A 26,711-nucleotide genomic window follows, 5' to 3' on the forward strand; every position below is an offset into this window, starting at 1 on the left:
TTGCTTATTTATGTGCTTAATCATGTTATGTCCTAATAACTTGGGACAAATTGAAAATCTTCCTTGTCTTCAATCACCATTCATGAATTTACAAATATGTTTTAAGTAAGAGAACTCACATTACAACTAGTACAAATTATTAATATGTTTTCTTTTTATTTTCTTCACCAAATATATTTCATCTTGATTTTTGTACTAAAGAGTACAAAAATATCAAAGTTTTTTTTTTTTCTTTAATTCAGATGTCTCATCTAAGGCATTATTATAAATGGTGTATAATTTTTATGCTTCTTGATTACAATAGCAAAAAATACATGGTTGTAGAATTTACAGATAACATTTCAGGAGGGGGGGGGCATTTATATAATTATTTTTTACTTCCAATCAGCTCTAATAACCAGTGAATAATTATGCATTTTTTTTTTCAGACTGCAAAATGTTAAAATCTCATCACACCTTATTCCATGTTGTAAAATTAGATTGCCGAATTTATATGCAAAAGGTACAAAATGGAATGCATTTAAAAATTACTATGAAATGCTTTATGCCACATATTGTTAGTGATTCCATCTGTTAAATCAAATGTCAAGGAAGAGGGCTCTTTTTTATTTTTATGCTGGAAAGTGTAATAACATAAAAGGCTATCTGTGTTCCTTTTCAGTTTTTATTTTTACAGATACCTCCATATAGAAGTTTAATGCAAAGTAAAAAGCAAAAAAAAAAAAAAGCATATACACTGTAGCAAAATACTTGCATTGTGAAGTCACCATGCAAGTATTTTGCTTGCTATCACTGTTATATGGAAATCATCACAGTTATATGCACTCTCACTGTTACATGCTACCAAACTATCACTGTTATATTTTCACTTGTTGAGTTATATTTCAAATTGTTGCTTGTGATTAGCTAATAGAACTAAAATTATAAATCAAAAATAAAATGCCACATATTGTTAGTGATTCCATCTGTTAAATAAAATGTCAAGGAAGAGGGCTCTTTTTTATTACACGTATCGTTTTTATATATCTGAATTCTGTAGAGTGAAAACGCTCTTACAAAATTTTTTCTAAATTTACAAAAGTTTAATTATCAACATAATATTAGCATTGGCTATATTTTATAATGACTTTCATAAATTTCATATTAACTTCAAAATAATATTTTTATTTAATTCTTCTAATATAAGAAAACATGACGGACATAGCATGATAAAGATGCTATGTTCATCTGCTGAAGATGATACTAAGAAGATAATAAACATTGAAACGAACATTAAATTAGCTTTTATTAGAAAATTCTGGACCCTTCAACCTACATATAGGTCAGTAAAATATATATACATTTTATTTTGTTACAGAATATTTTTTGTTCTAATTATAGTAGTTACATAAATTAAATAATACAATCAAAATATACAAGTTTGTATATAAAAAAAAACTAAGTATAAAAACAACTTTTCATAATTCTACTCAATATGTATATAACATACAGCAGGTAAAAATTAAACTAAAAAAAAGAACTCAATGATTCTAATTTCTTCCATTTCTTTTTCCAAATAAATCTAGAAAATATATTATTTGTGCATAGTACTTGGAATTTTTTTATCAACTTTAAATTTTAAAGTATAATTCCAGGAAAATTTCAACTTGAATATATAAACATAAGGAAGACATTAAAAAATTACGAAAAAGGATGTTCTCTCCATACTTTAAATTGCAACATGACATCAAAATTGTATTGATAAACATACATCAGCAAAACTTTAAAAAATAGCAAATATGCTAATAACACTTTTTATGCTTATTATATATAAATTAACTAATAATTGAAGCAGCTGTCATAGGGTATGTAGATCTATTATTGACCTAGACAAAAACATTCCTGAGCTAATTAAACACATACAAAAGAAATATTTTTTGGCTATATCTGGGCAAAAATTGATTGCATAAAAACACATATGCGAGAGAAAATGGAACTGATATCCGTCAGAGACATCAACATTACTATATTTAATAGGTGTTGAGCCATTAAATGATGCATGTAAGTGCTTATGGATAATGAAAGATAAGAAAATGATATGAATGCTTATTGCAAATAAACATTTCAAAGACAAGTGTATACATAAAAATAAAAATTATATGAAAAATGCAGGAATAGACAATATAAATGTTTGTAGAAAGGTAAAATGATTTTCCCTTAGCATACATTTAATGGCACACTGGCATAAATGCAACAATATGAGCATATGTTCCATATTATGAAACACAAATATTTTATAATAATCTAGCAATTTGTTAGTAACAATGCAAATTCAAATGCACTCCAATTAAATAGTTATGTGCATAACTGCTTATTACCACATAGTGATTAATATATTCCATTATAAAATTTTTTTAAAAAAATTAGATGGCAAGTTACTCTTTACACACACAAGAAAAAAGTGGCATAATAAAAGCCAACCAATTAAATATTTTTTATTCAAAATAATTGCACAAACATAAATAAAAAATAAAATTTATATGACAATAAGTATCTGAACACTGCATGATTGTAAAAGCACATATAAATGCTAATATTTTAGTCATAGCAATACAAATAGTAAATGCTAGGTAATTACACAAGAAAAACTCCATGTATTTAGAAAAAAAAATACTAATTAATTATGATGAGATATCAAATTTACAACTTTTTAAATTTCCCATGTTCATACCTAAAGGCATGTTTACATGCATGCATTTGTATAGCTTGTCAAGCAAATATTTTTTTTTTTTTTCAATACAAAATTTGTTAAAATATCAGTAGCACCTGTCTGGTTAGATAAAAAATTTCTAATAGCTTATAAAATTCTTTTTTTTGTTCCACAGAATCTAAAAATATATATTTACTACATCAGTTTATATAAAAATCAGTCATAAGCACAACCAACTACGTAATTCAGCCATGAAATTTCACAACCAACACATGCTTTTAGTTATTAATATATCTATAAAAATATTTTTGTACGTAAGCATTAATCTATAAATTCTAAAACATTTTGCAACTAAAGTGTTATATTATTTCTCAATTATAAGCTAAAGTACAAGTTTAGACTGCCTTAAATCAGTGAAACATCTTAATTTTTTTCAAGCACCAGTAATTATTTCAAATGTCAAATGCTTTTAGAATATCACAGCATAGAAGCACAAAACTTAAGGAGCTATAATGAGACACACTTTCTCACACAAAGAACTGGAAATATAATAAATACTTAAAAATTAGAAGAAATATATAGTTATAAATGTCTAAGAATTTAATCTTCAGGGTCAAGTTTCAATGATAATTCAGCAGCATGTCTTTTAAGGAAGAAATAGAAAATGCCAGCTTGAGCCATAACATCCACAGTTCCAGCAGTCAGGAGATCTGAGGGGGAAGAACTAGAACTTCGACTGCCAGGCCTCAGAAGAGTAGGCCCAAAAACTGTGGCCAAATTGTGTAAAGACATCTTATTTGTTGCTTCACTTTGATGGATTCTGCAATAAATTTATATGATTTTACAAATAAAATTTAATAAAAATATTTTTATGTTAAGATTTAAATGCTAAAACAGATCTAAAATTTTCAAATCATAAGCAGTTCTCATAAATAATTGCCTGAGCATTCAGTAAATATTTTAATACTTGCAATGGCACACACAATTAAATGGATATGGAATAATAATGTATCATCAAGTGATTCAGATTTTAGATATATGGTCATAATATTATTCATATGGGAACAGGGAGTTATATTGAATTAAATAGTGTATAAAAGAAAAAATTTGTATTCTTGTCTTTAGACAGAATAATGATACATTATACAACTAAAATAAACAAGAAAAGAACTGCAGATGACTTAAGGATTATATTGAAGGGAAAAAAGTGTATACTCTCTCTCTCTCTCTCTCTCCCCCCCCCTCCCTTTTTCCAGAATGGATATGAAATTAAATACAGAAGATATTAATTTTTGATAGTTCAAATGCTGTTCAACAACAACAACAACAAAAAATGCCTCCTGTTCTTTTACAATCTGCAAATAATGTTCTTTTTTTAACTACCAGATATGCTTATGCTAATGATTAAGTCAAAGAGCCTTTTTTTTTTTTTTTGAAAAGAACAAAGATGCTTTTTAACTTCTCTGCCAGAAAGCACTTTATGCTCTTTTGACATTTCATCCAGATAAAATCTAAATGTTATACATACTAATGAGAATAAAGTATAATATTTCATATCCATTTATATATATGATGCTTTAAATTAAGATTCAGACTGTATTTGAAATTTTAGTGATTATGATCATGCATTTTAACTGAATAAATATTAATCATAGCAGTTTTTTAGAAATTTCAAATGACAACAATAAAATATTGCTGCTCTGATTAGAACTTATTTACTGCCCTGATTATTTTATTTAGTGCCTAATAAATATTATTTATTGGGCTTCAAACTTTAGTTTGAAGGGAAAACAACAAGATTTAAATATATTATATAATTTAGCAAAACTTCTAAACTAAAATGTAGAACTTAGAATTAAAAAGGAAAATCCAAATTTATACAGAGGAATAATATTTATTGAGAGGAATAATTTATATGCAGAGGATTTTTTTTTAAAGTGTTAAAACAATGACTCAATAACAATAACAAGAAAATATAGTAGTGCTCACTCACCTCACCAAGTGGTCTAATAAATAGATTATAATTCCTTTATTTGGTTCTGGAAGCTCCTCAAATAACTGCAATAGCTGCTTATTTTTCTCCTCATGATTACTGAGGCCTATCGTATAAAATGATGGTGAAATACCAATAACTTAAAAATTATAGCATAGTAAATCATTTAGTTTTTATAATGAAACTGATGCAAATAACTAATAAAAATTTACTTTATAGATTTTTGTCTAATGTTCATTTTTAAATAATACAAACTAAATTAAACTTTGATGAAGAACTTCTATGATGTGCCACAAACTTTTATCTAACCTTCTCAGTCTCATAAAGAGTGTCACAAAGTTTCAATGCTATATCTAAAACAGCTATTGCTTTGATTTAGATATTTATACTGATGGATTTGTTTGCATTTTTAGATTTTTGGTAAAATATATAGGAAGACTATACAACTCACAAGATATAATTTTTATTTCTATAAAACAAATTCATGAAAAATTATAATCACATTGCTTAATATTTATTTGACTTCTTGAAATATTTTTTGCAATATAAAAACTTTTCATTTCTTAACAAATTATTGAAGGGTGGCACTTGGAAATAGTATGTACTAATAGTTGTTCATATGGAGTCAAATGGAGAAAAATGCAAATTACTGCAGTATTGTTCAAAAGCTAAATAATGTATCTGCTAGTATAAGATTATTAAAGATCATTTATGGAAAGAAAATATTAACCCGCGAAGACGCGCGCTTCTGTTGTGACTCGAAGACGCGCATCGGGCTTCGCAGGCCCGGAAACGTTTTTCGTGAGAAAAACGCAAATAAAATTACATTTACGTTACCGAAAATGTAAGTTTCACAAAAGCATACTACTGAAAATATAAAATAATGTTTTTCAGATAAATGCCACTTTCAATTTACACAATTACAACTAGTTTAAGTACAAAATATTTAAAATTGTTTAAAGGTTCTTTTCTCTTTAAAACTGAAAATTATAAAACATACATGAGACATAAATTATTACTAGTATTTATTAATAAAAATTATTTCTACATTAGTAAATTAAAATAAAACTTACATTTTAGAGACATTTGCAGCAAACAACGCTGCTATGTTCCCCGCATACATTTTTTTTACACGCGGAACAACACATTTGGGATTTTCTGTCCTTTGTACTGGGACATACATGGCATCTTTTTCTAGAAAATTTTTGCTTTTTTTGCGGGGGAGTATCACAATTTTCACTGCGGTTACAATTCAATTGGTCACGCAATTGACGGGGAAGAGTAGCCTGCATACTTCTTTCTTGAAGGTGGTCCTTCAATAATTCTAAAGAAAGATCTTTTATAAATAAACTTCTTTTCTTATACTGAACGGGTGGCGTATTTGATGACAGTAATATGATACGAGAATTTACAGTAGCAATATTCAGCATACTGAAAAATATGACCATAGGCCATCTTTTACTTATCCTCGCAGTAGAATATGTAGCTGACATTTCATCCACTACATCAACTGCGGCCTTTGTAAGGTTATAAAATGTTATAATCTCTGGTTTCTTTGCTTCTCCTGTAGAAGCGTCAATTGTACCACCATTATGCATTGAGGATAAAAGAACAACACATTTGTTTTTTTTCGGTACGTAAGAAACCAGTGTCAAATTTTTTTGGAATCCAAATAATGTTGAATATTGTTCTCGTTTTTTTCCAGAAATGAATTCCTTTGGAAGCTCCCTTTTATTTTTTCGGACTGTTCCCACAAGTGTAATTTTTTTCTTCAAGAGGTCTTTTGCTAAATCATAGCTAGTGTACCAATTGTCAACAGTTAGGTTGCGTCCTGAATTGAAAATAGGTTCTAGTAATCTCTTTACAATTTTGTCTGGGCCATTTTCAACGTTATATGGTCCTGCTGGTTGAGTTCCTGCATAAATCTCTAGGTTCCATGTATAAAATGTTCTCGCATCTACCAAGGCAAAAATTTTTATTCCACACTTGGCTGGTTTATTTGGCATATACTGTCGAAATGAACACCTTCCTCTGAACGGTTCTAATTTTTCGTCGATTGTCACATATTCTCCAAGAGTTTGAACTTTTTGACAATTTGCGACGAACATTTCAAAAATATTTCTGATGGGAGCAAGTTTATCCACTTCTCTTCTAGAAGAACGATCTCTTATATCAACAAATCTGACACACCTCATCAGAAATAAAAAACGTTTATATGACATAGTACGGTGGAATATGTCAATTCCTGTTCCATCAGTAGCCCAGAGGTCCTTTACATTTACATGGGAAGATTTGTGCAGTCCACCAAAATAGAGAAGTCCTATAAATGCCTTTATTTCAGAAATTTTTGTAGGATGAGCGTCTCTTTCTCTTCCAAATTTACATGCAATTGATCGAATAAAAATATTCGTGCACTCGACAATAATTGATATCATACTTTCATCAATCAGAAATGTCCAAGAATTTATTGGCGAGGATACATTTTTTGTTTCGCCAATATTTCCAGGCAGTTTTGAAATGATATTGTGAGCAGGAGTTCTCACATTTTTCCTTGGCTCCTTTTTATGCCATATCGTTTTACCGTCTTTCCCAACGTAATCATCGGTGGATTCACAAACGTACACTTCACTGTCTGAATCTAGCTCCTCTTCTGAATTCGATTTATGATCACTAATTAATTCTTCATCAACAATTTCTTCATCTTCCTCATTAAGAGATTCTTCATCTGTTGAAACTTCCGCTAATAATTTTTGTAATCTTTCGCATTCCTCTTTATAACTCAAGTATCGAGACATTATTGCGACCGTCTCCACTGCTTACAAAAATAGCTATGCGAACGCTCGCATCGGGCTTTCGAGGCCCGCGCAGCTGTTTCTGACAGCAGGTGTTCCATTTTCCAAGAAACGAGAGGGGTGAAATTCCTAGAATGACTATGGTCAGGTGGCAAATGACCTTGGACGCAGCTACTGGGGAACTTGAGTTTCTACGCTGAAAAACCGATTTTCTGCAGAATTGTTTTCAAGCGCTCGGGCCTCTGAGGCCCGACGCGCGCGCTCGCGGGTTAAAAATAATCTAAGAATTAAAAAAAAATCATATAGTTGCAATGGTTATTTATATAAACTACTAGTAAAATTCAGATTACTTGTATTAATCCTAGCTAAACAAACAGTTTCTGTAAAAGAACAACAAAAAAATCATTAAAGGTGAGCACGGAATTTTTTTAAAGAGAAAATACTCACTAAATGCCTGGAAAAATTTTTGGTACAACAGATCAGTAAAAAGTGCTTCAGGCAGTTCTCTCAAATACATTTTAAACATTCCAGTCACAGAATGAATGTCAACTTCTTTTAAGAGCTGTTCTGCTTCATAGACATCTGGAAGAAAAGATAAATAACATATAGAATAATAAATTTATTTAAATGCACAGGGGGAAAAAACAAGGTTTAACAATAGAACAGTAAAGAATCAAAGATATAAAATATTAGAATTGTGATTTTATAGTTATATTGTTTCTGATGACACACATTAATGCATATGGATAATCAAAAAAAAAAAAATATTTCTACAATGAGGATTTTTTTTTCTATTGCAATTAATAGTACACAAATAAAAAAAAAAAAATGATAATTCAACTTTATTTCACAAGGATAAATTATTTTAACATTTCTTAAATATTATAGTTAACAGAGTAATTTCCTTCAACTCCCCACTTTGAAATAACTAATATAATTTAAAGATAAAAAACAAATAGTAGAAATATTATTTTTAAAAAAATATCACTTTGCAACAAATTTCGTAATCAAACAATTAAAAAAAGATATTTGTACCCATGCAAAGTGATCAAACGTGAACTATAGTTAATTAAAATCTAGAAATAATGGCATACGAATTTCAATCATTGGAAAAGCTAAGCATCGTGCACACTGTTATTTCACATTTGCTATTTCCATAGAATAGATTTTAAGTTTTAAAGGTAGTAAATTTGGAACAAATATACTTTGAAATGTAAACATGTTAATAAACAAAAGGTAAAGATAAATAATACAACTCAGAGCATTCTTTTTAAAAATCATTAAGAATTTTTTTTAAGTTGGATAATTTTTAATTATAACTTAAAACATTACATAGAAATGGTTTTCATATTACAAAATTGGAAAAATTATCTTTACCCTTTTGTAATATTAAACAAATTAGTTAATATATTCAATAGTATATACTAAATGATGATAAACAGTTTAATATAATTAGATCAATTAACTGAGAAAGTCACTCAAAATTTATCAAGATAGAAGAATAAACTCATTTAGAAGACCATGACCTAGCTTGAATTGGTAAGTTACTGATGATGAAACTTAAAATTTCAATATTGAATGATTTTTAATTAATTTTATTTTTCTGAACATAATGCATTTCAATTAATATGTGATTAATATTTTATGGGATTTTATGAGTTTGTATGAGTGAGTAAAACTTTTTGATTAATGCAGAATAAATGTCTACCATGATTTGTAATTTAAAAATACTTTGATAATATAATTGTAAAAGACATGAATCTTAATTCAAAGTAAATACAAGCAATATATTATCTTATATATTTATCTTTATTTCATTTTAATTCACAAAGTTATGATTTTTTTTTCTTACACTTTTAATTAAATATGATACATTTCATACATATGTTACCAATTCTGTTCTATTTAGATGGTAGAAGATTATAATAATGACAAAAAAACTTGACAACTTATTTGAAAGTTTGTTTTCATATTTGAATAAAATATTAAAAACTGCAGCTTTTAGCAATCATTAAGTGGAATTTTTGCTTAATTTATGCTTGAATAACATGATAATAACACTACATATAGATCTATCAGCATGAAAGCATATATGAATTTCAAAAGGGTTAAATAAAAAGAAATTAATATTCCAGTGTTTTATATGATAACTTTTAATAAAAAATACTCACTTGTTTCAAAGCTTTTCTTAAGTCTTTGAACATCAGAAGCAGAACCAGATACTCTATATATTCCAATCTCGTGGATCCCACGTTTTTCTACTTCTCTAATACAACTCATTATAATAAAAGGTACAGGAGATTTTTCCTTCCTATAGTAACAATATTTCATTTAAGATTAAAATTAATCCACATATATAAACATGTAGATAGAGAACAGACAATAAAATATTAATAAATCAAAATGAAGAACAAGATAATCATATTATTGCTTTCATAATCAGTAAAATATTAATTGCAGACAAGTTAAATACATCTTAATTAAGTTAAGCAGGTTTACAGAAATCAATCTAAATTTAATTTAAGGAATGACTATAGAGAAATGTTTCTCTTGATCATAAGAATGAATATTAAAAAATGATTCAACATTAATAAGCTTTCAAAAATGATTAATTACTATTTTGAAATATCACATTAACATTTTTACATACTTGCACACTTGTTGAATTTTCACTCCAAAAACTCCTCCTGATTTTGAGGATGGAATTCGTCTAAGAGATAATTCTGGAGGTATATATTTAAGGCCTACTGTCAACATCAGCTAAATTTTAAAATAAATAAATAAAATTACATTTGATAATGTGAACAAAATTTAGACATGACTTTAAAAATATTTACAAGTTGAAATGTAAACTATAGATGGCTTTTTAAAAATTCTATACAACTATAAATAATTTAAATTTAAATAAAAATGATAATAGCAGTTGAAAATTAAATGTATCAAGAATAAATTCAATTTAATGAACATAAAATGCAATTCCAAATAAATAATTTCAAACATATTATTTAGTGTTTGCTATATTTATTAATAAATCATAAGTCAAATAATTTGTTAAGGATGACAACATTTTAATTTGAATGCCCTACTCTGACATATTAGTTGATTTATTAAATATTTAGGATATTTAAGTTTACTAAAGATATTAAATACTATATTAATTTACCTCTTGCAAGCTAACTGATTTTTCTTGAATTCTATCAGTCAACCAAGACTGACTTAGTTCTAAAGCACCTTTCCCTCTTAAAATAGGACCTTGAGGAGAGTTTTCATAGCAAAGAATTCGTAAAGTCTGGGAACCTTCCAAGTCTATCACAAAATCCTGAAGAAAGATTCAGACAATATATAAGGTTAAATAATTATAGCATTGAATTGATGTCATTAAAATTACAATTCTAATTTTAGTACAAATTTGAAACTTTAAGAATATAAATGATTCTAATAATTAAAAAAAAATCTAAACAGACACAAAAATGAATTATACTTTATTACATAAAAAGATACAAAAGATAGAAATAAAGACACAATCAACAACAAAATCACAACTGAAAACAAACAGATGAAATATATCAAGAATAATACTATGTTTGAAAAATAACAGTTAGTAATATAATTATCAAAACAATTATTTAGTAAATAATTCAATAACTGAACTTTTTTATAGGAAATTCAGAAGGAAAATTGAACATTACTTGATTAAAAACAGGCTCCATAGAATTAAAACAAGTTTTTGTTTTGATTTTATTAAAAAAATGACCATAAGAATCCACCTCAAAGCATAAATACACATCTGAAAAATAAAAAATAACAATAATTAGACATTTAATTATAAATTAATAATTTACAAGAATTTATAAGAAACAAAAATTCAGAAATAGGAAAATAAGATCATATATTTTATTAAGAGATTAGATGAAATATTTTTTTACAAAATCAGAATAGGTATAATTTTACATTACAAAAAAAGATCAAAAATTATATTCTTTCAGAAATTTTCAGAGCTCAAAAATTTTTTTGCATAAATTTCCCAATGTGTATCGGAAATTCAATACATTTTTAAAAATTTACTCACTTTCTTCATATATTTTGCACTTCCATGAAAAAAATTAAAATATATTAAACTGAGGATAGTTTTTTACACTTCGAGTCAAAACTCAAACATTAAGATGGAAAAACAGCAAAGTTCACATCAAATTAAAGCCAAATTTTCAATATCCATCAAATACAAGACTTGACTTCTAAATGATAAATTTTTAAGTATATTAGATCTATGAATATTTTGAAGTTGAAAATAGAAGATTTATTTTAATGTTTCTCATATGGTAATACTTTTAATGGATACATAATTTGACTTTCCCTCACCCCAATTTTCAAAAATGCTAATTTTTCTAATCCGTAATCGCAGATTAGCATATATTTTATTTACAAACTAGTTGCCTGTGGCAATCAGCTGTTCATTTACCATCTAGATATTTAAAATAACTTATATTAAAATGTCAAAACTAAGAACCACTTTCCCAGTCACACTATTCTGATTTTTCCAATGTTCATTTCATAAGAAATTAAATATACCTCTATTCATAGCCAATGGTTGTCTATTTTTCACTGTCCACTTTAGACAGAGAAATTTTAAAAACATCCTATTCACTGTACATTTTGTGTAGAGAAACAACTTGACAGAATACCCCAGTCACAACCATTCAATAAAATATCTCATATATTGGTTTCAACATTTTTATTTCATAAGAAAACTCATGAAGCCAAATACATAATCAAATATTGTTTATTCCCTTCACTTTCACTTTAAAGGAAAATTGCAAAATAAGTTTTAGATAAGAGTTCTCAACTCTAATTATTGGACATCCTTATATATTATTTTCACACTTTGTAAACACATCTAAACAATCCGAATATTTTAACATTACTATGTAATCATAATTTTAAAAAGCAAATTATTATTTTGGTAAGAGTATTTCATGAAGTTTCGTCAAGATAGTAATATTAATACCATTAATATTTTAATTGAAGGCTAACAGAATAATACATATTGAATCATGCTAATCAATTTTAATGAAAACACTTAATCATAATAAAAGTTTAAATTATAATTACAATAATGTAAGTGAAAGTAATGAAAGTTTCCCTCCCCCCCCCACAATGATAGGTTAACTGTACTTCAAAGAAGTGATGAAATCCTCAAGTGGCAAAAATCAGCAACTGAAATAAAAAACTGCATTAAAATTTTAATTTGCAATCTGTCTTCAAATATATATGTGGGAGTGAGGGATAGTTGACTGATAATAACATATATAAGTGAAATGTCATCATTAGTAGATTAATGACAGTAGGTAAATAGAGTGATCACATATCTAAGGCCCATACACTTTCATATGAAATCTAACTTTCCAAAATCAATCCTGAAGTTGGAATTGGCAAGCTCTATTATATGTCTTTCCCACAGATAATGTACTGTAAAACAATTTTTTCAATTTCTCACAAAAAAAAAAAAAGCTGGAAGAGGCCAGACAATCACTGATAATTCTAGAAGTCATGAGCTTCCACACAAAATTTTTCTAGTTTTATTAGTTCATTGATTTCTTTTATTTTTTTAAATTCATAAATAGTTCAGAATCCATGCATAAATAAAATCACACAGAATAAAAACTTAAAATAATTTCTTTGGACAAATATTGAATCTGAGGGTAATATTTTACATTATATAGAGAAAGGTTTATCACTTTCTGTAATATAAAATATTGCACAATGGAATGTAAAGGTGAAAATAAATATTTATTAATATATATATATATATATATATATATATATATATATATATACACACACAACTTTTCTTTACTAACCTGATGGCCTTGTTAAACCATGTAAACTTTGAACAACAATATGTAAATCACCAACTAACAAATCCTCATCTTTGCCTAAAAATAAGGAAAAAAAAAAAAATTAATTTCATTCATGCCTAATCTTTTTTTTTAATTAGACAAATTATTATGAATTTAAATAAAAAATATAAGGAATATCCAGCATTTCTCTGAAAAATATTTTTTAAAAGTACTAAAATAAGCAGTTCTATATAAAAAATAAAGTTTAAAGTTGCTTAAAGAAATATAGTTCAAAACAAATTTTCAGTAAAAATGGAGTTGGCAAATTCAAAGAATGATAGCATTTATAACACAAGCATTAAAAATAAAATTAGTAGAAGTCTAAAAATTGATAATAAAAGACTTTTAAATCACCTGATCTGAGGAGGAAAGATCCTAAATTTGTTCCTAAATGCTGAAAGTGATAAAAAGAAAAGTTATTATTACCCACAATGAATTAAATTATCACTATAATTTACCTTTCTATACGCAAAAAAGAAAATAAATTTAAAATTTTGCACACAAATATCATTAATTCAAAATAATTTGATAATGATACACAAATTATTTATACACTTTTTTTTATAAATATATAAAAGATAAATGTAAACTATCTAACCTTCCTACAAGAAGTAACCCATGCTTGCAGTTCATATGGATTAATAGGAGTTGTAGATGGTGTTGCTATAAAATTTTAAATGTAAAACGTATTATAAATCACATATGGTACAATAATGCAGAAACAATACTTAAAGTAGAAAAACATTCTAGAGAGAGTATAAAAATAATAAAATCATTTAAATTAAGTCAAATTGTAAATATTAACAAGAAAAAGATCTTTAAATATTAATTCCCTTTACAGGATAAAAAGAAGGAATTCTATTTATATATATATATAAAAAAGGAATTAAAAAATATTGAAGTAAATTTTGCAATATTAAAAACAATATTATAAAATTATTTTGTTAATCACAAGGAAAAAGAGACAGTAAAAGTATATTGCCAAAAAATAACTTAGGAAATGTGACATAAAGTGAAATAAAAACTTACCAGTAGACTGTAATATACTAATAGCTTCTATCCACTGAGCACGCTCAAATTCTGATGACAAGAAAAAAGTGTAATTTTTACCACACTTCTGAGAAATTCGAAAAAGAAGATTTGGAGATGCAAGAACAAGCTGTGCCTCCTGGAAGAATGGTGAAAAAACAATATATTTTCAAAAATTATTAATTATTTATTGAAATGATATGAGTAACATAAAACAATTTGCAAGATCATGTTCAATATTTACCAGTTCAGCAAGCTTTTTCTTATGCTTATCTATATTTCTTCCCGCAACTCTTTTCTGTAATAAATAAATAAAATGTTTTAAAAAAATCCTTGAAAATTAAAGAGAAAAACTCTTTGATAATTATATAAATATATAACCTCTTTTCCTCTTTCTTCTTTCAAAATTTGATCTCTTATATTACTTGCTCTTGATTTAAGGGACAGTATATCAAAAGGGGAGTTTTCTTTTACAGGTTCAGCATCACCTATCACCAAAAGTCAATACTTTTAACATTTCCAATACAATATAAAACAGAAATCCACAAAATTTAGTTTACGAATAATATATATTCAAAAAATAATCAATGATAATTTGAATACATAATATTGGAAAAGCGTTAAAATTCTATAATGTCATTCTATTTGAAACATAAAAAAGTTTGTTTTTATTAACACAAATTACTTACCACTTGTTTCTAAAATGACAACATCAGATAATGGGATAAACCATTTTACCTCAAAAGTGAATTTCTGCCTAAAAATATCAAATGAATGAGTTATTACCATGAAATTATAAAATATCTATGTAAATCCTGCCCTAAAATTTCCAAAGTTGCTCTTTGTAAACAATAATTAAACTAATCAATATTCTAGTAATAACTCTACCTAGTAGAAGGTTTGTATCTTGCACACACAATCACATCACTAAACAAGAACAAATGTCTAAGTTTACGATGGCCTTCAGATAGTTCTACGATGAAGCTATTTTTTACTAAATGCCTTTGTGCTCTATCAGTAACCTGAAATAAAAAGAAAAATATTTTCCAGAATAATTACATAGCAGAGAAACACCATTATTTACATATTAGTGCAAACGATGCACTAGTCAATAATTTATCCACTTCCTATATTTTTAGAAATTTCAAAATGTTTATTCTTAAGTTATGTTTAGAAAAACTATGCAGTTAGATTACATTTCAACACTAAAAAAAAGCTGTTACAAATAAAATTTTGAGTATTTAGGTACAGTAGCATTTAGTATCTATATTATACAACTGTAAGAATAAGGCATCAGGTTTGTATTTCAGAACTAGATTCTTTTTAAAAAGTTAAACAATATACAATGCAATTGCATGTTTTTTTTATTTTATAAATAAATCAAAGAATGATGAACCAAATAATATGCAAGCTAGCTTTTTGCAAGTTTAATAGTTTTATTATTTGTTAATAGAATACATATAATTTTTTAAGCATACTTAAAATATTATTTACTTACTATATTATAATTTTGTAAAAAATATACTATTAAGGAAACTAAATATTTGATTTGCCTCTGACAAATGCCTCTGTCTCTTTAACTACTGCTCCGGCCCAAACGGCTGTGCAAATTCTATACTGATGGGTTTGATTTCTATTTCAAATGATGCAATGCGAGGACAACCTTGGTAATAATCCCTTTTACATCTTATACCCTTCAATTAAAATAAAATCTAGTTTGCCAGAATATAATTTGCATGGCCATTTGGACCATATCAGTAGTGAAGGGTTAAATGCAAGCCATTCATTAATTTAGATTAGATCTTTCACTGAAAAAGACTCATGAATTTTAATTTTCAGCTCTCTTTGTAAATAAACTTGTTTTTGTTTTATTTGATAGGGCTTCTAGTTTCTAAACTTAAATGCAATTAACAGAGAAACCATAAAAGTTTTTCAGTATAATTCAAAATAATAAAATATATAGAATTAAGTACAGAAATAAATTTATAGTTGGTATAGATAATAATATATCATTCTTAAAACTATACTTACAGGAAACATGCTTTCAGTTGCAGATACATTAATATCATTTAAAAAGCACTGAGTCATCTTCAAAGCAGTTCTTAAGGTTTTATAATCAGGATGGTTTTCTGGAGTATATTGAAGCAAATCCTACAAACAATGGCACTTTGAGTAAAACAATACATGAGAAATATTGAGCAAAATTTTAATATTGAGCAATACTTACATGAAGAACTAAAGCATTCTTCTGGACCCTTGCAACAGGTTTATGTAATAAATCTGTTTTGAGAAAAGGAAATATATATTATATTAGATGTCTTTAATTTTCCTATGCATTAATATATAATTAAATAATTCTTATCATACTGATAGGATTTTGTAGGTACTGGGATATTAGCATATAATGAAATACTTCAATATTTCAGTGAATTAAATATTTAGATATATGATGATACTTAAATAATTTTGAAATAAGACAGTAACATTTTAATAAAAATAATAAGAGTAAATGCTGGTACATATTAAATTCTGCAGATGACTGTTATCAAACTTGTCAGAGAGATAAAATAATAATTATTAAAAAATCTGAATTTCAAATTAATACATGTCCTCATTTAATAATAAAAAAAAATGATGATTCAAAAATAATTAGTAGAGAGGGAATTTTCTAAATAATCTGGACGTGTGAGAATAACATATTTCAAAATAATAATTCAAAATAGAAATTTGATATTTTAAGAACAATAAAAGAAGTATATTTGAAATGAAGTAACATAAAATTGTGAGAATTGTTAATGCAAATAATATTAATAGATCTGCACATTTTTTTGCTTAAAATCTTAAAATACTACATGATTTATGATTTATAACTTTCACTATGCCAAAAAATTATTAACAAACAAGAGCTATTAAAACAATCCACAGTACCAAATGATTACCCACTTTTATTCACAATATAAGTGATTTCGACTAGACTAAGAACAGAGTATTTGATAAAGTCTTAACATTATTATAAAGTATTCTATATCTTAAATTTTCATGTACCTTCTAATGTAGTTGCTTGCCCTTGTAATGCCTTCAACTTAATTGACTGAAAGCAAGAAACAAACCTTTTATTAAAATTATAAAAACTGAAATGGAAGAAAAAACTTTAAAAAAAGTAATGATTTCAAAAAATAGAATTTAACAAAATATTATCATTACCTTAGTAATTTCCGAAAATTTCAAATTGTCAACACTACATTTTCGTACAGTCTCTATTGCTTTGGAATAATTTTGCAGAAAAGACCCGTATACTCCAAGCTTACTAGCCTAAATGAAAATACAAATTCAAGCATTCATTTTAAATACAAAAGTATATTTTACACACATTAATTAATATTTCCAACACTGAAAATATATTTATGAGCTTCTAAAACATTACTGACCAAAGTTTAATGTATTTGTTTAGGAAGTTTAATGATTGTGTATTGTATAATAATAAATTAAATTTCATCAACACATGGAGTAAGTCTTATACATAAAAAGGTTCATCAAGAATTAGGAAGATATGCTATATCCACAGTAATTATGAAATACTGATTGACATATTTACTCTTTAATAGCATAAATGCAAAATGAAATATCACACAAATAAAGGACAAACATTTAGTATTTTCTACAAAGGGGCCAAATATATTTAATACAGACTGTCAACATTTTAGACTAATTTTTTAAGAGACACTTTAAATGCTAGACAATTTACAGAAAATTGAGTGCCATTTTTTAAAACTCATTATTGTATTATTCTTGGAAATATATTTCTTATGTCAATATAAGGTAAAGAAATTGAATTAATCTGAAAAAGAAAAATACAGCTTCTAATAATATACTTCTTATAACATCTTTAGACTAATATTGTTTTGGGGGTGGTGATGAGGATTACTCAACACAAAATTATTTGGTAATTTACGAGCTACAAGATGTAAACTGGCAGCAAATGCAGACAATAATAAAAATGAAACTACCAAAATTTTAAAGTCTTCTCCAATGGTATGAGTTCCATCCCAGTTTTCAATCTGTTTCTTTAATCCTTTTAAAAATGCAGTATGAAGACTATGCAACTCTGGTATTCTATAAAAAATCACATTATAATCTTCCAATGATAACAAAGGTTGTGAAGTACCAATTGTAGATTTCAGTGCTTTCATATACTGAAAAGAAAATGAACTATAATATTATATCAAGAATAAAATAAATAAAAATTTGAATCATAAATAAAAATAATTGTGAAAATACTTCAAGGAATCAATTTTAATACAATATTTTTGTATTGTAAGAAACATGGACTTTCCTGTAACACATTATTTTCTCAAACTAAGCACATGGCAAACAATTTATTTCATTCATAACCATGCATTTTAATAATAAGACTTGCTTCAAATCCATTCATTTTTTTTTTATTATGTAGTATTACAAGAATGACAAACAATGAATCTTAATGAATTCTAACACTGAAGCAAGTATATTTTTTAAAACTGAATCCCCACAGATGAGACACCTTTGAGTTGTTTTTATTTTATTGCATTCCTATTCTTTTATTTTCAGTCTAATTATAACTTTAAATACAGCTTTATATGATATATATGAAATATATATACATGTATAGGATAAATGAAATGTTCCTGTCAAATTGATCAACACTAAAATTAAATTTATGTTTTTTCTTTTTCATAATTATGGCAAAGTAATTATCTGAGTTAGACTTTGCAATGAATTTTTCTAAAAATGCTTAGTTAATAAATTAGATTCATTATTACTACTGAATTAAAATTACTTCTCAATTGTATATTCTACAAAGGTAGAATGCTACATTTATAAATAAAATAGATTTCTAATTATGTAAATCAAGATCATCTCCATCTCTCCCTTTGAAATATAAAGAAAAGATAGAGAAAAATTAAATTTAAGAAATTTATATCAATGCAACATCCTGCGCATAGCATATACTCAGTCTGATTTTTTTTTGGGGGGGGGGGGAAGGAAATGGTATTATTAACATCAGTCATTTTTCAAGTTTAAACTTATTAATAGATTAAACAAACAATCAATAAAAGTGACTTTCACTCTTCTAAAATAATTTTATATACAGATAATATAATTATATAAAGACAGTGTTTGTTCCTTCATCAAAGAAAAGCAATGATACAAACATGATTTCAAAAAGTGAAATCTTAATTGGATCATGTATTTAATTTCTTATTCAATTAAAATTTAATGATAGTATACATTTTTTTTATTATAAAGTTTTAAATTTAAAGATAATTACAGAAATAATACAATCTTTTAGTTAAAACATTTCTCACAAGCCCACAATTAAAAAATACTTTTACAAATATATAGCAAATAAAAAAAAAACCTGCAAAAAATAAAATAAACTCTACAAATGAATATTGAAAGAATAAAATTCAGTATAATATTACAAAGTAGGAATTAACAATATAATACGAAATTTATATTACATAAATTTTATTCCATCAGAATTTATTTACCTGAATTAGCATATTTAAACATTCCAAATAGACAGTCTCACTTTCTGCAATGCTACCCAGAATACATTTAAACATTGCTGCTCGTTCAGATTCACTTTTACTAGGTGCAGTTTTCTGTAATACAAAATATTTCAATAATAATAATAATCAACCAAAATATTCTAATAATATAATAAAAATAATCTAGAAAAGGCAATGTTAAAAAAATTGTAAAATTTTATGAGGGATTTTAAGGTGCAAGAACCTACTTAAATCACTCAATTCCCTAATCATCTTTATTTCAAGTACTGCAATATTCAATTAAAGTTTTATTCTCAAGAGTCCTTTATTTGACATTTTTTCAGGTAAGTGAAATCTTAAGTTTTTCTAGTCTTAATGTAAACAGGAAAGTTTAAAAATTACGCACACGCGCGCGCGCACACACACACACACATGTATATATGAAGCAGATTTACATGAAAATATTTTTGTATTAATTTGAGTGGAAATTAAACTTGGTTATATATCACATTTATCAAAAATTACAAAAATTTCACATATGCAATTTTATAACAAGTTTTTGAAATTTAAAATCCTAATCTAATAGTTATGTTTATAAGCATAAAATTTTAGAGATCATCAAAATTTTCTTATAAAATGCCATAATGTTACTATATCAAAATTGAAAAAAAAAAGAAAAAATCAATTTAAGGTAAAAGATAAGTGATTTATTGTTCAAAATTGGTAAAATGAAAGTTTAAAACTTAAAAAATAAAATATATTGATCTTAGCAATAAAAAATACTTAAATTCATTATTCAAAAGAAGTGGTGAATATTATACATACTCTTTCATTCTTTTTGGTTGATGGAGGAGTAGATGTGCCAGTTAAAAAAGAAGTTGACTCTACTGAACTACTATACACACCTACAAAAATAATAAAATCATTGATGTATAAAATTATCTATATATATCATGTTATATTTCTAATACGTAAATGCCCAGAGGAATGTCAAGTATATAAAGCATTATGTTATCTCAATATTTTAGTTAAAGTTATTTTCACTGTTTAAAAATAAAAGATTTTGCTGAAATAAAGTACTTTTTATTTTAATTAAGAATAAATATTATCATTTAAAAAAAAAAAACTAGAATAATCGATATGTTAAAAGAAAAATGATTTCATAAAATTCCAATTTTTTTCAATCTTCTACAGAAATTTGTTCAATTTGTTACTTTTATTGCGATTGTATCTGCTGTTTTACTGATTTGGAACTCTTATAAAAAATTTTTTGAACAATAGTTCCATGCTAAAATATAAGTAAATATATTTATTTCAAATAAATATATTGTGAAGAGTCTCAGGTGCCCAATCTAAATAGGGAATGAGATGATAAGGAGGAAGTGACAGAAGTATTTTTTATAGTAGAAGTAAGTTTTATATCAAACATTATATTGAGGAACATATTTTATAATACACAGTATTGCAAAATAAAAAAACAAAAACCCTGTTAAATTGTTTCCTAAAATTTTAAGCAATTCAGAATCAATATAATTTATAACAGAATATAGCTAAACAAGACTTTAGCATAAATTTGCCTATAAATATATTACATTCAGTTTGATATTTCCTTATTATGAATATTTAATTTTGTGCAAAATTATTTTAATTACATAATTTCATATGAAAGTATTTTTATACTCTGCAGTATTTACAGATGATCTTTCAAATAAAATAGAAGGTAAATTGAAAACAATTCTGTAAAGCCAATTTGTTAAAGATCCGAATACTGCACTACATTTAAATCATTTCATTAAATAATGGTTCACCTCTTTCCTATATTATAACCTGATAATAAGAATTGTAAATGTTATTAATTAGATTTGGTTACAAAATAAAAAAATTTCGTCCCATAAACAATTATATCTATACTAAGAACAATATATATTATATCAGTAGCTAGAATGATATTATCACAAAATGATAACTTTCATAATGAAAAGAATTACATTAGTTTTGTTTTCAACATTAAAACCCAAGAAAAATAGGCTTTAAATTCACTATTTCACTTTTGCAATAGGAATATAATAATTATATCCAAAAAGTAACATTTTTATACAATAAAAATATTTTGAAAATGAACGAATGTAACTTTCTAATTATACTAATAGATTGAGAACAAGAAGCAAAATAAGAAATTCAAAATTCATAAAAATACTTTTTCTAGTGATTTTACAATCAAGAGATTTCTAAGATAAAAGTTAAATCAGTATGAATCCATCAAAGATATGTTGAAGATCCAACATTTGACAAAACAGAATATAACATTAAAACTTTTACTTAAAAAGTCATTTGGTTTTTTAATTTATATGATCAAGAATAATAAAAATATTTCAATTTAACACCTATTAATTTATATCACAATCTATTCAAATAATAGATAAATCTTATAATCTTGAGGATGTTAAAAGCATTGTGCATTTATAATATTTTTAAATTTCTACTGATAATAGATTGTGTGTGGAAGGGGGGGGGGGTAAATAAAACATCACACAATAATGTAATAATCATCCAGTAAATTAAAAAATAAGACAACTGTATAACTCATAGAAAATACATATCACTGACAATATACATTTCACAAAAAATCCTAACAGAAAATATTATTATAGAATATATTTCCTTACTTTATCTTATAAATTAAAAAAATATATATATATTTGTTCTAAATAAAACACAATTATCAAATCCTGAATCTAACAAATAATATCTAATTATCTTTTAACTCAATCTTAATATTTACAAATTAAATTTCTTTCTTTTTTTTATGGAAATGGATTATTTAGTTAAATATTTTTGGTCTAATTTATTACAAAGTTGTTTTTTTTCCAGCATACATTTAAAAAAAAATAATTAAATAATAATATAAAAGAGAATGGTTACAGGATTTTACATCAGTGAATTTTTTCCTTTTCCAAAACAATTTTGAATTCAATGTCTTATTGACTATCGTATAAGAACTTCGACTTTGCATGATAAATATACTTTGTACAACAAAAACAGATATGACACAAATTTGGGGGGGGGGCTGAATTTCATAACATAATGCATTATGCACAACATAAACACATAAAGTAAAATGAGTAGGATTAACTGAACAATAAAATGAATAAATTTATTTAGAAAGTGCTTGAGCTATTAAAAACATTGTAGATTTATTATATAAAAGAAAATTGATCTAAAGAATAACAAAATTTGATTCCAAAAACACTGAAATTCATAGAAATGTGTCATGTTAGCAATTAGTAATAGCTTTAGAAGATAAAAACCTCAAAAAGTTCATTAAAGCCAATTAATAATAAACTGTCAATCATTTTTACAAAGATGTTTAGATACATGATGATGGTGAATTACCTGAATCCATATCGAAGACATCATCAGTAGGAGCTGATGTACTGCTATTTTTCTTTTCAGCATAGTCTGCAACATGATCTGGCTCTATTTCATGATCACTAGAGCATACCATGAATGGCTCATCATCAGAATCTGCCCCAACAGAATAAGATCTTTCAATTTTACCAGTGGCTCTTTTCTGATTTTGTAAAAAGTAGTCAATATTCATATAGGTTGCATATTCTGGGCTTTCTTCGACACTTCTTTGTGAACTTAATAAAGAATCAGTTGTTCTAGAACGAGACGAGATTGGGGGAGGGCATTCTCGAGGGGAATCAAAGGCTTCAGAAAACACAACATAATCTCCTTCAGGCTCATTTTTATTTTCTTCATTTGTTATGATAGATAAATTAGATATATCCCCTTCATCTGGTGCAACAGTATCATAAATATTTTCATCCAAATAACTGTCATCCTCATTCTTATTTTCATCTACAAGAGCATTAAATGACTCATTTATTTCTTTTGGCTCATAAATTATAGAAGATGCAATGGTACTAGTTGGTGAAGGTCCATTTGAAATAATATCAGAATCGGATGTATTGACTAGAGAACTATTTACATCTTCACAACTGTTTCCAAGACTCCGACTGTTTACTGGCTCTGAATTTAATTTTGTATCTACAGCAGTTACAATATCAGCTTTCTGTACTGGCGGCACTGCTTGCACTGGAATAGATTTTCTAGGTTTCTTTGGAGGAGCTGGAGGCTTTTTCTTTTGCAGGGGAGAGTTTGAACCTGATTCAGTATTGCTATTTTCCTTATTCTCTGCTCTCTTCCAGCTACCAGTATTGCACAATTTATTTTCTTCAGACTTATTCTGAGATTTTTCTTTTCCATTTAAGGTACTGGATCCACCAACTGATATAACGGTAATGTAACTATTTTGATCACTTACCTCAGTAGAGTGAGTTTTGCAGATCTTTTCTGTTTTTGATTGTTGCATGTCAGAATCAGAATTTAAATCAGCACTATTTGTATCTGATACTTTTGTATCATCCGATTTGAAGTTAGGGTCTTTTACGCTTGATTCAACAATTAATTGAGAATTTGTTTCTGAATCAGAATTATTAAATCGAGGATTCTGCTTGACCCGTTCCACATCTGCGAGTATCTGTTCCAAATATGCTACATAAAATTCTTCTTTTTCTAATTCCTCATTTAAAGCTGCAACTTTTTGCCGATGTTTTGTTAAATTTGCTCTTACATCTTCCTCCCAAGCTTGGGGTAATTCACACCCAGGGAAACGCTGAGCCCAAGCTTTCTGAAAGTCTCCGAATACACTCATTTTCTGAGCACAGGAATTTAAATTATTTACAATTGAAGAATATCTGAAAAATAATATTCGTAGCAGCAACTTTCCATTGCAAACGAATTAAATAGCATGGATGGAGCACGGGGGGTATCAGAAGACATCTTACAAAAACAAAAATATATACACATTGCTATTACTATCAATAGACAGACAGCTATCTTGAAAGTTTTCATCAAGTTGCCAGATGATAAATAGATGATAAAACTCAGCGTTTAATGTTATTGAAACAGCAAAAAGTGTACTCAAATTGAAAATTTCCTTATAATACTTCCAACCTATTTTTTCAGGCTTATGTTTCAGAATATTTTTAGTAGATTTTGGGTTATAAATTAGTCATACAATTTATCAAATTAAATGGTTTCGATGTCAAAAATAAAATAATACATCAAATGTACATTAAATATTGTACACAAGCAGCCTATTATTGAAAATCATACATTGATGGAATATTAAAATAAATAAGGAACCATATAGACTTTTATGCTGATTTCGAAACTTTTGATTTTTTTATCTTTTTGAGCAAGCAACCGAAAAGCAGAAAAATGGACAATTGTGTTTGGCAACAGCTCTTTTATTTTGCCGAATTGGCATCAGCTAATATCAAAACATTAAACAGCATGTCTTGGGGTAGCGTTAGCCGGAGGACGTATTGGAGGATCAAGCTAGGTTCCAATTAGTGTCTGTAGACGGCGCCAGCAGTCTACAACCATCTATAGGCGCTAACAAGAACTATCCCAATTCTAGGATTAGCTATAATAGGGGTTATACGATTTGGCAAATAAGCATATTCGTGGCGAATTATGTCAATCTTTTTCATTTTCTATTACGCAATTTTGTTTTTTATTTTATTCCATCAAAACTTTGAATCGTCGAACTGTTTCCTTTCTTTTACTCTTTCTGAACTTTACTCGTTTCTTTTACACTCTTTCAGAAATTCACCTGATAATTTTGTACCTTAAACTGAATTTGATGTAAATACATTCTTTATTTTATTAAAATGTACTTTTTTATTAAGAATTTTTTTAAGTTATTCGCTAAAAATTATTATTTATTAAATAACTTATTAAAAATATAAATGTATTTATTTAGTATTTTTTATTATTATATAATTATTTTTAATTTGAAAGAAAACGTCTCCAACAGCCAAAAATAGTAGAAATATTTTTTATACAAAATTTGAATAAATAAATGTTTTTATGTTATTGCAATTTGAAATAACATTTGGCTGCAAGGACTCTCCATGTAATATATATATAAATTTTTTGCTACATAAAATTTTTTTCTAATAAAAGAGAACGTGTGTGTGTGTCTTCAGAAAAGAATAAATATGTTTTGGAGGGTGGGAAAATGTAATGTTTGGTAGAGCAATTTTTTTAATTTTTATTATTTAAAAACGGTGAAAAGGTTTGATTTTTTTCTAAAATAACTTCCCAAAATATTTCCAGATTAAAAAGGATTTTAATTCATCTTTAAAATAAAAGTATATTTATACATATATCTTTTTAATTATAAAATCTTATGATATTCCTTCTTTATTTTAATAAATTTTTAAATATTGAGTTTCAACAATATCGTAAATGAAATACAAATCATTTTCATTGTTCAATCAAAGCTGAACGATTTTCCATTGTTAAAAAAAAGATGAGATAAGATTATTCATACTTTTAATATAATAAAATTTATAGGCTGGCATAAATTGCGTCTTTTGGGATGGATTGTTGGACTTAGTGCTTACAAATGTAGCTATTTCTTGGATAGCAATATTAAGAAGTAGTGTTTCAAAAATTAAATTAAGATTTTAATAAAAAAATAACAAAATTCCAGCATTTTCTTTAATAACTTCAAAACATATAACTGAACAAAAACATTTTCAATTTAAAAAAATTACTTTTTCAGTTTTCTCTTTTTTAATTCCATTCAATATTTTTCCTCTTTGATCTTAGTATTTTTCAAAATACTTTTAAACATATTTTTCAAAAATATTTTTCATTGGTTTCATAAACTATACTTCTATATGAGCACATTGCAGTTAT

The 26,711-nt window shown here is 26.3% G+C and overlaps 1 protein-coding gene across 1 annotated transcript; it reads right to left on the reverse strand.

Moving 5' to 3' along the window:
• Positions 1–1,370: 1,370 nt before the first annotated feature.
• Positions 1,371–24,841, reverse strand: LOC129957548 (active breakpoint cluster region-related protein-like). The gene is made up of 23 exons (XM_056069907.1): positions 23,325–24,841; positions 20,757–20,836; positions 19,932–20,045; positions 18,408–18,593; positions 17,605–17,712; positions 17,446–17,491; positions 16,628–16,680; positions 16,432–16,551; positions 15,289–15,422; positions 15,090–15,157; positions 14,782–14,888; positions 14,645–14,698; positions 14,401–14,539; positions 13,970–14,034; positions 13,726–13,765; positions 13,333–13,407; positions 11,164–11,261; positions 10,638–10,793; positions 10,125–10,234; positions 9,646–9,785; positions 7,922–8,056; positions 4,683–4,788; positions 1,371–3,509 (listed from the first exon to the last, which is right to left on the reverse strand). Exons 1-23 carry the CDS (start codon positions 24,649–24,651, stop codon positions 3,290–3,292), a joined length of 3,681 nt encoding a protein of 1,226 aa, XP_055925882.1. The 5' UTR covers positions 24,652–24,841; the 3' UTR covers positions 1,371–3,289.
• Positions 24,842–26,711: the final 1,870 nt, after the last annotated feature.

Source organism: Argiope bruennichi, chromosome 2 (assembly GCF_947563725.1).
Source record: "Argiope bruennichi chromosome 2, qqArgBrue1.1, whole genome shotgun sequence".
NCBI classification, from domain to species: domain Eukaryota; kingdom Metazoa; phylum Arthropoda; class Arachnida; order Araneae; family Araneidae; genus Argiope; species Argiope bruennichi.